Source organism: Bidens hawaiensis, unplaced genomic scaffold, assembly GCF_021521415.1.
Source record: "Bidens hawaiensis isolate Kalapana, Puna unplaced genomic scaffold, B.hawaiensis_p1.1 tig00001032_1, whole genome shotgun sequence".
NCBI classification, from domain to species: domain Eukaryota; kingdom Viridiplantae; phylum Streptophyta; class Magnoliopsida; order Asterales; family Asteraceae; genus Bidens; species Bidens hawaiensis.
The window spans coordinates 2,872,840-2,885,976 of NW_027491060.1; the positions used below are offsets into that span (position 1 = coordinate 2,872,840).

Sequence of the window (13,137 nt, forward strand, 5' to 3'; positions counted from 1 at the left end):
CTTTTGGTCGTCTCTTCTGGTTCATATCTCTCACGAAATCATGCTGCGTTATTGATCTTATTTAGAGTTTTATCCTGTTAAAGTATTTTGGAAACCACTGAATAATTTTTAATCTGAAAGTTTGCATACGACTTTATAAAAATTCAAGTCAAAATATCCGAAATACCCAACTCTTTGTCTAGGGCTATGGATTTGTACAAGTATGTTAACATTTTTTTGTAATTATGACAGGTGTGGCCGATAAACTTATTGGACCCATCAATACCATATTAAACAGTGAAATGAGATAAAAATGTAACTTTTGCCAAGCATGTGGCCTTTAGAAAATTAAAGAGAGAGAATTAACGAAAGCTGAACTCAACCGAGAAACATCTGATTTAGGACCATTGTGCCACGCCCTCAAAAGGTTTCATCTAGTTAACTTTAAGATAACCAAATGGACCAAGATCATATGGGGTACAAATGGATTTTCCAAACATATAACAATCAAACACAACCAGAGGAAAAGTGTTATCACGGCCAGCCCCAATTGTCCAATATTTTGCACCGAGCAACGTATCAAAACTTACCGGGTGAGTCTGTTAATCGTAGTGATGAGCAGCATTTTGATGGCGGTGCGACCATGACCACAACCAGTCTTAACTCTACATTGTTTTCAAAGGGTGCATCACCCAACAAAACAACAATAGGACAATATTTCATCCATTTCCTGGACAAGATGAGTCACGTCAACCGTCCAATGCTGCCTCCCACCAAATAGCAGGCTAACCGTACCCGGATAAAACCAATACCGACCCTATCCCAATGTCTCTTCCGATCAGGTCACATGTTTTAGAGTAGTTTTTACCAGCAAACAGAAAGAAAATGCTTCTTAAGACGAATGATATCTTAAAATAAAAACACACCCAACTAACCGAACCAAATTGCTTTTAGCCGTTCCAGCCAATCAAACTAACCAAGCTGGTTTAGGTTTGTTTTCCAAACCATAGTTGTCGATTCAGTCTGTTCTAGGCTAGAGAAAATGTTTTCCTTCTTCACACTCTCTCCGACTTTTATGAGTAGGAGGATATCATTGGGTCTGTTTGCTTGTTACCAGTTCAATACATAATAAATTCAATCAAAACCAACCGAACCAGAAACACCCCCATGTTTACCCTTTCATGTTAACCATATGAATCTGAAAGAGTCAAAAAAAGCTAATGTCCAAAGAAATGAAATAATAAAATAGAAAGACTTCGCTCACTCATTAGTCATGATCCATAATTTATGCCCTTGGCATCTAAAACCCACTCCACAAACCAAACTGATACAAATAGAAATCATAATATTGCATACTTAATTAAACACTACACTACACTACACTACACTACTTATATCATCACTCAACAAAGTACATATTTATCATCGTCATCTCCATCTCCACCTAAACTCACAATAAGTGTGGCTGCAGATTCAAACCTAGTTCACAAATCAACACAAAATATTAACATCAATTGGGTGCTTCATTTGACCCAATTAAGAGCAGGTCATCATGGATTCATCACTTCACATAATGATTATACTTAATTCATCAGTAAAATCATATATTTATATGAATAGTTGCTTTATGACATTAAGATTTACAAACTTTATAATATTAAATATCAATCTATCGTTATGAAAAATTGATCTATGGATCTTGCAACTGCAAGCATCCAAATACAGTAATACGCATTCGGCAAATTCCAAACCCTTGACTGGTTCAATATGATTAACTTAATAGATAACTTGTTTCATTTTCCCCATAAGATTTTATAAATTTGACTGTTTTGACCCGTTCAATATGACTCACTTCTTGGTAAGTGAGTCAAACTTGCCACATCCAAAACATGTCATTCAAGTTCCGAAATAAGCACTATCTCATTAACAAGGGTGTGCATGAAACCGAAATAACCAATGTAACTGAACTAAATAAAAAAAACAGCTTATTTGGTTTTATGTTTTCTATGAAACCGATTTTTCATACAGTTTTGAATTTGCTATCAGCCAAAAAACCGGAAAAACCAAACTTAAGTCATTTGTAAGGAATTAATCAATAGTGTAGCCCAAAAATTTTAGATCCAAATGTTTTAGAATCAATTAATTACTAATTAACAAAAAGTTAGACCCAAATTCATTTAAGCCCAGATGACAAAACACAAAAACATAACCGAAGAGAACCCATTCTGAAAACCAAAAACCAAAAAAAAACGATTTTCAAACACCAAAAAACCGTGTTTTTGGTTTGGTTTGAGCTGAAACCGATTCTGCACAACCCTATACTCATAGTTAAAAGAAATCAAAGTAGTTCTTTTTCCTTCAAATTATATTATGTCATGATAATGAAACAAATAACGATAACGCCAAGGCAAAAATCACATTTGATCTCCACGGTAACCGACTAGAAAACATAACAGCATCATAATAATCCATTTGAAAAAGATCTTAAATAGTAGTCATTCAGCTTCAGAAGTAAAACCTGAAATACAAGAAAGAAATAATCAACATTTGAAAGACGGTCTTTCTATTAAATCATCTGAAATCACATTTGAATAAGTCAGTCTGGTCCGGTCATGTTGGGTTGGCCCGATACACCTTTATCCTCAAAAAAGTGTTAAAGAGTTGGTGTCATTATGATTACAAGCCTAGGGGTGTGCATGTAACCAAATTAACCAACCTGTAACCAAATTAACCAAGCCTAACCCAAAACCGACGGTTATTTTTCAGTATTTTCAAAACTGAAATTCCGCTTTGTTTTCGGTTTTGCATGTACGAAACCAACAAAAGGCGAACCGCATACATAAAAACCCAAAAAACCGACTTTTTGTTATTGAATTTATGAATTATAATTTTTATTTTTCCATGTTAAGCAATTTATAAAATAATTAAGAATGTACTTCAAAAGATAAATATGTAATAGTCAATTAATCATTATTATAAGAAAACACTTTGGGCCCAAAGTTTCATGCCCAAATTCATTATTTTAAGCCTTTATTTTCCACCAAAAATATTTAAAGCCTAAATGGGAAAAACTGAAAACCGAAATCAAACGGTTTTCAAAAACCCAAAAACAGAATCTTGGTTTTTAGTTCACTTTGAGCCCAAAACCAACATCGTACACCCCTAATTGCAATAAACTATATTACTTCTATAATAAAATTAACTATTTAAAGTTTTAAACGAAATGATTTGGTTAACAAATACAAATTCATATGTAAACAGGTCAAAATTAACATGTGTACAGACAATATTTTTATACCTATGTTACCCAGAACCTGCAGCATTGTTGATAGACATAAAAAACATATTTCCCCATTGTTGTTTCACAGAATCCGGAACCAATGTTTGGTCCAGGTAAGCATTCCATGCATCATCCTCGCCAATAACCCAATTGACTTTACTTGGAAGACAAGTCTTCTCTTTTTTTGGCATTGTACTTTTTTTCCATGTATTATACGAACCACAACTCTAACAAGAAAAAAAAACCCAGACAGTAAGCGATCATAAGTTCAGGCAAACATAAGTTGACCAGTCAAAAAGTCAAACCTTAATAGGACTGCTTAATTTGAAGGCCTTTGAAAGAGGCAAATTCTTTTCCCTAATTTCTTCTAGAACAGCTGATAAGGGTAAGTTTTCTTCCATTTGTGTTACATATCTCTCGACCGCTAACAAAGATCTAAACTTTTGTCCCGTTCCTTGCTCGTAATAATACTGCATAATTGTGGTCAAAATTTCAGAGATTTGAATTTTGAAATTAGTAAACTAAACTCAGCTGTAAACGCGTTAACGAGCAAAGCTGCTCGTGAGCTACTCGAGGTTGGCTCAGATCGAGCCGAGCTTATATGAGCTTGAACCTAATAATAAGCTTGTTTAATAAACAAGCCCAAGTCTAAACTAGCCTAATATTAATATAACTTTCAATTAATATTTGATACATATAATTATGAATTTATAATAATATTTATTATATATAAACTATGATAAATGTAACTAAATGGTATATACCATAATATATAAAAGGGTTATAGTTAAATTATATATATAAACTAATTAAAAAATAATAAAAGAGCAAAGCTCGACTTTAGAAATAGATCCCGAAATAAGCCGAGCTCGAGCACGTGTTCTCATAAGTTAAACAAGTCGGGCTAAAGGTCACGTAAGTTTAACAAGTCTGACTTCAGCTCTTGTAAATTAAACAAGACGGGCTCAATCTCTCGTAAGTTAAACGTGCGGGGCTCAAGCTCCCATAAGTTAAACAAAGCAAGCTCTCGCTCTCGTAAGTTAAATGAGCCAGGATTGAACTTCTACTACTCACGACCCAAGCTCGTCTTTAGAAAATAGATCTTGAAATCAGTCGAGTTCGAGATCTTGTAAGTTAAACGAGCCAGGCTCGAGTTCTCGTGAGCTAAAAGAGCCGAGCTTGAGCTGTAATAAGTTAAATGAGCTCGAGCTCTTGTAAGTTAAAAGAAAAAAGCTCAATCCTACACAGGCTCGGCTCGTTTACACCCCTACTCAAAATACATATGTAAGTTTATAAAGAAAATGCATGCACATAAAGAATAATAAGATTTATATCCAACTTGTTATGCATAAGCAAATTTATTTAAGTACATTAACTATATTGAACAAAAAGCATAACAAAACAAAACACCATAATTTTAAACAACCAAAAAAGAAAAAGGAAAAAGAATGGTACCTTGTCGGCAGAGCCACCGTTTCTGCGTGGCACTTCCTCCACAATCCAACCATCCGGGAGTTTGAAGGGGGATGAGGGTAGGGGTAGGGGTAGGGGTGAGGGTGGGGTTGACACAATAGCCAACTCATATTGGTCATCTTTATTATCTTCCAATTGTAACACCTGCATCAATATAATAATAAACGAACAAGCGTGAACAAAAAATTGTTGTTCATTTAGTTTTAACAAAAGAACATGAACACATGTCTTGTTCGTTTACTTTTGCTCGTTTATATTCATTCGTTTACATTCATTTATGTTTGTTAGTTTATGTTCATTTATGTTTGTTAGTTAACGTTTGTTGATATATTCATTTAAAATTATTTGGCCCACGACAACTTAGTCTAGTTTTAATAGCTTTTTAGGCCCAACACATTGTGCTTCACATTACTTTAAACTGGTTTTAGCTCAACTAGGTTTGTTCGTTTAAGTTCATGAACCGTTGTTAATATTGATAAACGACCGAACATGTATGTATGAACACAAACATGTTCATTTGCTTAACGAACAAACACGAACAAAAAAACCTCGTTAGTTTAGTTGTTCCTTTTGAGTTCGTTTAGAAGCCTATCGGTTGGTCAAAGGGGTTTGTGTTAAAACGGGTCGTAACGGGTAGAGTCAGATTGGGTTGACTTAAAGCAATTATTGACCAAAAAGTCAACTTTTTGAATAATTAGCGTTAAAACATGGTTACAAGAATTATACTTAATAACAATCAATTTTCTTAAATAACAACTGTACACAAGTTTTGAGAATCTGTGGTGTACCTTTCCATCGCGATGGTATTTTACCCTTTTGCCCCTGGTTCTAGTTTGTATAACCGCTTCAGCATTGTGATTCTCAACTTTTTCATCATCATAATATTTTAACCTCTTGACCCGCGTTGTTGGAGGTGTAACTCCATCGATAACATATCTCTCAACCTCTTTAAGAGATCTGAACTGTTGTCCAGTTTCTGGTTCTATGTAATACTGCAAAAGTGCATAATAATAATGTTAGTGTCAACAAACCGAACGTTCAAGGAACCGTCCGTGAACTGTTCGATGGCAAGTTCATTTATTTGATAAGCGAACGAACATGAACAAATGTTTTTGTACATTTAGTTAAACGAAAGAACATGAACGCATGCCTCATTCTATCATTTATGCCCGTCCGTTTACGTTCATATATGTTAGTTTAAGTTTGTCCGTTTATATATTCATTCAAAACGTTTAGATCCGTTGCCATTTTTAGTTCACGTTTACTTGTAATTTGTGTTCGCTCGGTTATGTTCGGTTACAGTCAAACGAACGAGCACAAACAAGCCCCGTTCGTGTTCGTTCAACTATGTTTGTTTGTGAAAGGTTCGTTTATACTACTAACAAATGAACATAAATTACCTTGTCAATAGAGCGACTAAACTTCCGAGGTACCTTTTTCACTTTCCAACCATTAGGCAGTGTAAACTTATTGTTTGGAGACACCTTCAATAAATAATGACATTAGCATAAATAATAATTACTCTGTTAACCATAATTATAAACAATAATGTAGATCAAATTAACATGCACCAGTAGAATATCAAATTAGGTATTGATAATAAACATAATATTTATAGAATTAGCTAAAGTAGTGGCATGCATTGAACAATTAGGGCGTGTATAGATAGATATAGATATACCGGATTAGAGTGATCGGTGGCTAAGGGAGTGATTGAATAGGTATCATCAATAGGGGTTACGGCTTCGACGAGAGCAAGCTGGCGGTTGCCGGCGTAATCGTCAATCGGCTCCTCCATGTGGCAGGTGTACACCGTGGTGACTCATTGGATTTATGAAACCGATTGGGGTTTTGTTTCAACCATTTTTTCCTTATTTAGTATTTAGGGTTTATTTTGGGGATTATTTATTCTAATCCATTTTAGATTACATTTTATCATATATCAAAGACAAGGTGATTACATTATTGCATCAAAGACATTTTAGTGACTTGTTGTTAGTAACTATTGCTCGAGTTTGAAGTTAAACGAGCTGATGAAAAGTTGAGTTGAGCTTGAGCTCGACTCATAAAAGACTCAAATAAGCATGCAGCTCTCAGACCCAACTTCTTAGTTTGTTTTTTAAGTTTTTTTTTCTTTTACTTTATTTTATTTCCACATGTCATGTAAGAACAAATATTTACCTAGACATAACATAAAATCTATAAACCAGAGAGTTTATAGTCTTATATTATTATTATTATTATTATTTTAGGTTTTTACGTTATATAATGATTGGTATGAATAGTATCATCATCAGACTATATATATAATTTTTTTATTAACACAAACATTGTCTTGCTTTGATGGCTAAAGTATTATGGGGATTGAATTTTGATATTATGATGCATTCCATGTTATATGTATAGCCATTTTTTCATTATTCTTATCTTCCTTAAAATTAGAATATTATCTTATGAAGTTTGACGCTCTTAATTTGATCAGTGCAACAACACATAGAATAACATGCTCTCATGAGGGGTTTAAAGATTGACTTTAACTGATTAATAAATAATTCAACTAAATCGTTACTGCATCAGCGGGGGGCTATTTGGATGTTCAACGTTTATCACGATGGACAGAAAAGTAGTCACTAATGACAAATCCTATCTCGATTACATGCCTCTCTCAATATACCACAGTGTGCCTAACAATGGTCCTTGTATTAATTAATTAATGAAGAACATATCAACGGGCAAATGCTACATTTGGATCACATAAAAACTCACCATACGCCACTAGCAAAGACCATCACAGAAGCAACATCCAGACCCATGGCTATTGCAAAAGAAAGCCACTTTGATTATGACGAGTGACGACAATAGCATTTACGAATTATTTACAACAGCATTCCTCAAACCAGGTTCACAGAGAACTTAGACAATAGCATTTACAAATTATTTACAACAGCATTCCTCAAACCAGGTTCACACAGACCTTATCAAGGATGAATGCCTAGAGTATCGAAAGGTGTTGCTGTAAAATGTTTATTGGCCGACTGACAAGCTTAACAAGAACAATCGAAAAACATCTTAACGCATAAAACTGAAATTACTAAAACATTAAAAGGTGACAAATACTCAGCCCAAAATATTAATCCAAAATGATAAAATCTATGATATGACAAATATCTTTCAACATGACAACTTCAAATATAAATCAAACCATAAACATGATCTCAATCTTAACAAAACAAAAATCAAAACTCAAAAACATAACATTAATCCTTTCAAATCCTATCCTAAAACAGCATTATTAAATCATCAAAATCTGAAGATTTAGTAAAAGAAACCAAGAACTTTACCACCAACATTCTTCCTCCTAGCTTCTTCATGGTCCATGATCCCAGCTGATGTTGTCAACACAATGTACCCGAACTGCAAGTTTTATCAAATCATATTTACATAAGTAAAACAAGGATAATCATTGTTCAATAAAAATTTACTGACATTAGTTTGACTTTACTACGACAAACAAGCTAAACCAAAAATATGCCAAAACAGATCAAATGGAGATAAAAGCTGCCAAAAATGATAATTTACAGCACAAAAACTTTTATGTACTTACAAAACTGAAAATTCAGTTTCTGAGTTTTTAAAAGCTGTTTGGTTTTGTTCTTTTAGGTTTTACTGTATAAACTTAAAATTTTTGGACTGAAAAAGACCATAAATTTGTTTCAAAAACATAAAACCAAACCATCGGTTTTTATTTCGGTTCTTTTTACGGTTTGATGCACAGCCCTAAAAACACTTGTTAACTTTCACATGATATGTTTATAAATCACAAAAACTCAAAACTTTAGAATACCTGTCTCTTGGATCAACTAAATTAACCCAAAAACGCAACAGATCGATGAAACCAATTTATTCAGTTTGGTTATCCAGTTAAAAACTGAACCAAAAATCAACTTCATAATTTGGTTCATTGTTTTCCAGTTACATATACAATTCGGATTTCAGATTTTAAAGTCTAACCTGTCTTGAAGGAAGAAGTCTTGCAGTCCAAGGCTCAATTTCCTTAACACCAACATCAAACCGAGGACTAATGACTCCACATTTGTTCAAACGCCCGTTCAGTTCAACAACAATCTTGCCTGATCTATGGTCATCAACAAACTCGAACTCACCAATATAACCTGCATAATCGAGAATAAGTAACACGATTTGTAAATTTTATTAAATAATAAACAAAAAGTTGACAAAAAGCGAACCGTGTTTTTGCATGACCATAAGAAACTTGATGATGACTTTTGATGAAGGCTTAATCATGACCTGTCTTTTCCCCCTCTTTTCAGCATTGTACATGCTCTTAAGTGCATCGTTCAAAACGCTCACTCTCACCATCCTCACTAAATCAAAATGCTACAAAAATAAACCAAAAAAGTTAATAATGCCATGATATTAATAAAAGTGCAAGCTCTTCAAAACATTGTTTCTATTAGTTGTTATTAGATCAATATAAACAATGTAGACAGAGCAACATGGCTCGCAAACAGCTTGTTTGTAAATGAAACACTAAATTATAATAAAAATCATAAACAAAAACCCAAATTTTATAAAACACTAAATTACAAAAAAAAATTAAAGTTTTTAACATACATGTAACTAACAAACTATGCATTGTAAGTTAAATTATTTTTTGCTTTTATTAAGAATTAATTAGTATAGAAAATACAAAATACTAGAAAATTAGAGCTGGTTCAGCTAAAACTGTAAACAAGCCGAGCCGTGTTGACATACTAGACCTCATTGCTATGTCTATCTATTATTAATTCCATAAAACATTAATCGCAAATATATATAACCTCAACAAAGCAATTATAAAGCAAATTAATTTGTTTCAAAAATCATAAACCCTAAGCAGTTAAAGATGAATACAAGAGATATGATCTGTTAACTGGTGCTGTTTGTACTAATGATTACAAGAAAAAAGAGGAAATTAGGTTTAACCTGGAAGCAAACGGCTGCGGCGACTACTGAGTGAGGAAGGGATGCAGAGGCTTAAAATGAAGTTAGGGTTTCGGATTTTATAGAATGTTCACAACTTACTAAACGACTCCCTTATCTATTCTTGGTGTTAAAAACTCACCCTACAATGTTATTATTTTAAAAATCTAATAATAGTTTATAATATTATTCAAATGTACATAGTTTTATTTCGCAGTTTTATAAACAGAGGATGGTTTGTAGTTAAAGATTTTGTCATTTCGGAAAAAAAAAATTATGTTACACGGAAATCCACAAAATGACTTGGATAACAATCTTTTTCGCCTTCGAGGCATATACATCCAAAAGCAGCTCCAAAACTAATTTAACAGACAACACTTAAGAGGGATGGAAAATTGCACCGCACTGAAAGTTTAGTCTAAACAATGGTCGGCGGTCTCTAGCTCAATGCCACATAAAGCAAAAAGAGAGAGTGAGAGAGAGAGAGAGAGGGCACAACATCTGCAATGCCTCTTAAGGTGATGGTTTTCCTAGTAGCAATACTATTGCAAATAGCCCTCTAAACAAAGCAATTAGCCATTATTGGAATCCAATTATTCCCACGGATTGTATGAGAATCAATCGCCAACATTTCTTTCCAATTCTTTTCTAAAGTTATACAATGTAAATTACTCGCCCAAACTTATCGCCCACCAATACCCAAAATCCTTATATTTCAATACAACACATCCAGTTCCAATAAATCGTGTTATCAGACTTCACATACCGTTATACAATTTTAGACATTTGCAAACTGAAAAAACCTTGAAATGAATCACGGAGTGGTCGTCAACCCAAGTGTTTAACCAAAATAAAATATACAAGTCACGACCCACATTCCCTTAAATCTTCCTATTGAATGCATCAAAACATCATTAATCTCCACTTCAAGGTTAACCATATTCCCCAAGGACTTGTTAAACTAGCCTTTATATAGGCTTGCTTTTCGCATTATGATGCCTTAAATTAACCAAATCGATGACTTTAACCGATAAATGATTTGCATTGTATTTTAAACGCCATCTAAATTTAGTTGTAAGAGTGATATTTAACGATCTAAAGCAAACAACCCCGAGGCATCCCTAATCTTTAAGAACCACATTTTTCTCCCAAGCGAGTTTTATCAAAAGCACTGATGATTCATTCTACTTTGGTTTTGGCTTAACTCTTTTAATATGTTTGATGTGTAATGGTAAAACATTCTGAAGACATAGTTCATATCGTAAGTTCCACATACCATTGACTTGAATTTCAACACTATTTTAAAAACATTTTATACATGTTTTGATTATATAACAAGATTTTGATTAAAACACTGATCTTGAATCTTGATTTAAGCTTTATAACCAATTACACGAAGTAAAAGTGAATAGTTTAATTGTGATATACGTCTCTGTATCTTTGTGAAGGTGAGTGTTAGTCTTGGCTAAAGACTTAAGTGAAAGCCAAACAACTCTTTGTAAGCATTTTGCTTATAATGTCAACACATATATGGTTGGATAATGTACTTAGGAGTGAGCAAATTTTGGGTCGGCAGAATGTCCTCGGTTCCTATTTTAGGCATTTTTTGGGTTCGGGTCGGCCCGCAGTCTAGGACCAAAGGTAACTGGCTTCTTCAGAAAAAGGGCTGAAAGTTTGGCCCAAGTACACCATTTGCTGCGACAGTGTGAGTGTGTGACCAATATATTGTCCTAATATAACACCGATGAGTGCATCGACCAATACAACTACACTCAGGTTAAAAAAATGTTATCGATGATCCAATATGATGAATTCATTGGCTTAATTTTATCAAATTTAATGTACAATTGGAAAATATGTAGTACCAGCAAGGCTGCAAGTCTGACATGGTGAAGATGGTCATTCAACAGAAAATTGCAAACATCAGATTCATTGGGAAGGGATTATAACAACGAATTCATTAATAACTGCTGGTTTTTAAAAAACCTGCAGGATTGGGACTCCGAATCCAGTCGTCAGTCCTATAGATTTCACCTACTAAGGTTGCAGTCTAGTTTAGGTTGGGTTATATCAAATGAATTGAACCTTAACCAAGTAATACGTCTGTAGAATCATACAGATAACCAAAACTGAAAATTTTCTCAGTTTAGAGAGAGGTAGAAAAACTAGAAATATTCACAAAAAATGAATTGGTATCACAAATTTTCTCACGAAGTTTAGAAAGGTATGTAAATCAAACGATTTAACCTATAAAAGTATTATAAACGTTTAACAAGTAACCTGAACACATCAAATAAAAACAGATTGAAATTTAACAACCATATTTCATTAAGTTTCATAGCACTAAACAAACTGCATCAACAAAATCCAGATTTACAAAACCTGAATCAGCCCAAAAACCAACATATTCCTTCAAGACATTCTAAGAACTGGTGAACTTGGTAACAGCCTTGGTGCCTTCAGACACGGCGTGCTTGGCCAGCTCACCGGGCAGCACAAGCCTGACCGCAGTCTGGATCTCCCTGGAGGTAATGGTGGGCTTCTTGTTATACCTGGCGAGCCTTGAACTCTCCTGGGCAAGCTTCTCAAAGATATCATTGATGAAGCTGTTCATGATCCCCATGGCCTTGCTGGATATTCCAATGTCCGGATGCACCTGTTTCAAGACCTTGAAGATATAGATCTTGTACGTCTCCACGCTCTTCTTCGATCTCTTCTTCTTCTTATCAACGGCTCCAGCACCGGATTCCTTCGGCAGTTTCTTTCCGGCCTTTGGCTTCTTCTCCGCCGGCTTCTTCTCGGCCGCAGGCTTCTTCTCGGCCTTCGGTGCCATTGTTTTCAGAGAATTGGTAATTCTAGGGTTTGGGATTTGGGGGAAATTAATGAATTGGATTTGGTTGTGTGTGGAGAGACTGTGTGGTTACGGAAGTGGTTATATGTGGGATTGTGGTGTTTTTTGATTGGTGTTTTGGTTGATATGCGGATTGGTGACGTGTCGTGATAATGGACGGCTGTGATGAATTTGGTCATCTCTTTGTTTGAACATTGATGACGAAGGCGCTTGAAGTTTTTTCATTTTTTGGTTTTCCCACCAATACATAAATCTCAATTTGGGGACTTTTTTATTTCTTTTTGAGGTGTTATGTAAAAATTATTTATGACTGATTGAGAAGTATGTATAAGTAGATTTTTTTTATTTATTATTTTTAACTAATCTGTTATAGCTTTTAAAATCATTTTTCGGTTAACCTTTTATTCATTTTACTTCTTTCTATGAACTCGTTATAGGGTTTTTTTAGTTTTTAACTAGTTAAAAAAGATATTTTTTTTTATTATTTTCTACTTGCAATTAGAGGTGTTATTCAATATTGAGGTTGTACATTTAGGTTTCAGCTTCTCAAGTTGGGTTCCTTGGCTTTGAG

General features: G+C 34.1%; 3 protein-coding genes across 3 annotated transcripts; all 3 read right to left on the bottom strand.

Moving 5' to 3' along the window:
- Positions 1–2,432: 2,432 nt before the first annotated feature.
- Positions 2,433–6,621, bottom strand: LOC143553443 (uncharacterized). Its single transcript, XM_077043445.1, has 7 exons — positions 6,414–6,621; positions 6,133–6,216; positions 5,521–5,724; positions 4,715–4,876; positions 3,565–3,729; positions 3,278–3,486; positions 2,433–2,497 (listed from the first exon to the last, which is right to left on the bottom strand). Exons 1-6 carry the CDS (start codon positions 6,528–6,530, stop codon positions 3,283–3,285), a joined length of 936 nt encoding a protein of 311 aa, XP_076899560.1. The 5' UTR covers positions 6,531–6,621; the 3' UTR covers positions 2,433–2,497; positions 3,278–3,282.
- A 1,241-nt stretch (positions 6,622–7,862) lies between these two features.
- On the bottom strand, positions 7,863–9,833 carry LOC143555148 (small ribosomal subunit protein uS8-like). The gene is made up of 4 exons (XM_077044765.1): positions 9,719–9,833; positions 8,980–9,130; positions 8,744–8,904; positions 7,863–8,146 (listed from the first exon to the last, which is right to left on the bottom strand). The coding sequence occupies exons 2-4, from the start codon at positions 9,110–9,112 to the stop codon at positions 8,048–8,050; spliced, it is 393 nt and encodes a 130-aa protein (XP_076900880.1). The 5' UTR covers positions 9,113–9,130; positions 9,719–9,833; the 3' UTR covers positions 7,863–8,047.
- Positions 9,834–12,025: 2,192 nt separating this feature from the next.
- On the bottom strand, positions 12,026–12,624 carry LOC143553452 (histone H2B.3-like). Its single transcript, XM_077043457.1, has one exon. It carries the CDS (start codon positions 12,546–12,548, stop codon positions 12,138–12,140), a length of 411 nt encoding a protein of 136 aa, XP_076899572.1. The 5' UTR covers positions 12,549–12,624; the 3' UTR covers positions 12,026–12,137.
- Between the last annotated feature and the right edge of the window lie 513 nt (positions 12,625–13,137).

What these genes read in the sequence shown, in the direction of transcription:
- LOC143553452 (XM_077043457.1), bottom strand. Translation starts at nt 12,548, where the DNA reads ATGGCACCGAAGGCCGAGAAGAAGCCTGCGGCCGAGAAGAAGCCGGCG.
- LOC143553443 (XM_077043445.1), bottom strand. Translation starts at nt 6,530, where the DNA reads ATGGAGGAGCCGATTGACGATTACGCCGGCAACCGCCAGCTTGCTCTC. An exon ending in CCACCGATCACTCTAATCCG is followed by an intron (nt 6,217 to 6,413) that starts GTATATCTATAT and finishes TATTTATTGAAG; the next exon opens with GTGTCTCCAAACAATAAGTT. An exon ending in ACGGTGGCTCTGCCGACAAG is followed by an intron (nt 3,730 to 4,714) that starts GTACCATTCTTT and finishes ACAATTATGCAG; the next exon opens with TATTATTACGAGCAAGGAAC.
- LOC143555148 (XM_077044765.1), bottom strand. Translation starts at nt 9,112, where the DNA reads ATGGTGAGAGTGAGCGTTTTGAACGATGCACTTAAGAGCATGTACAAT. An exon ending in TATGGTCATGCAAAAACACG is followed by an intron (nt 8,905 to 8,979) that starts GTTCGCTTTTTG and finishes TCGATTATGCAG; the next exon opens with GTTATATTGGTGAGTTCGAG. An exon ending in GACTTCTTCCTTCAAGACAG is followed by an intron (nt 8,147 to 8,743) that starts GTTAGACTTTAA and finishes TAAAACTTGCAG; the next exon opens with TTCGGGTACATTGTGTTGAC.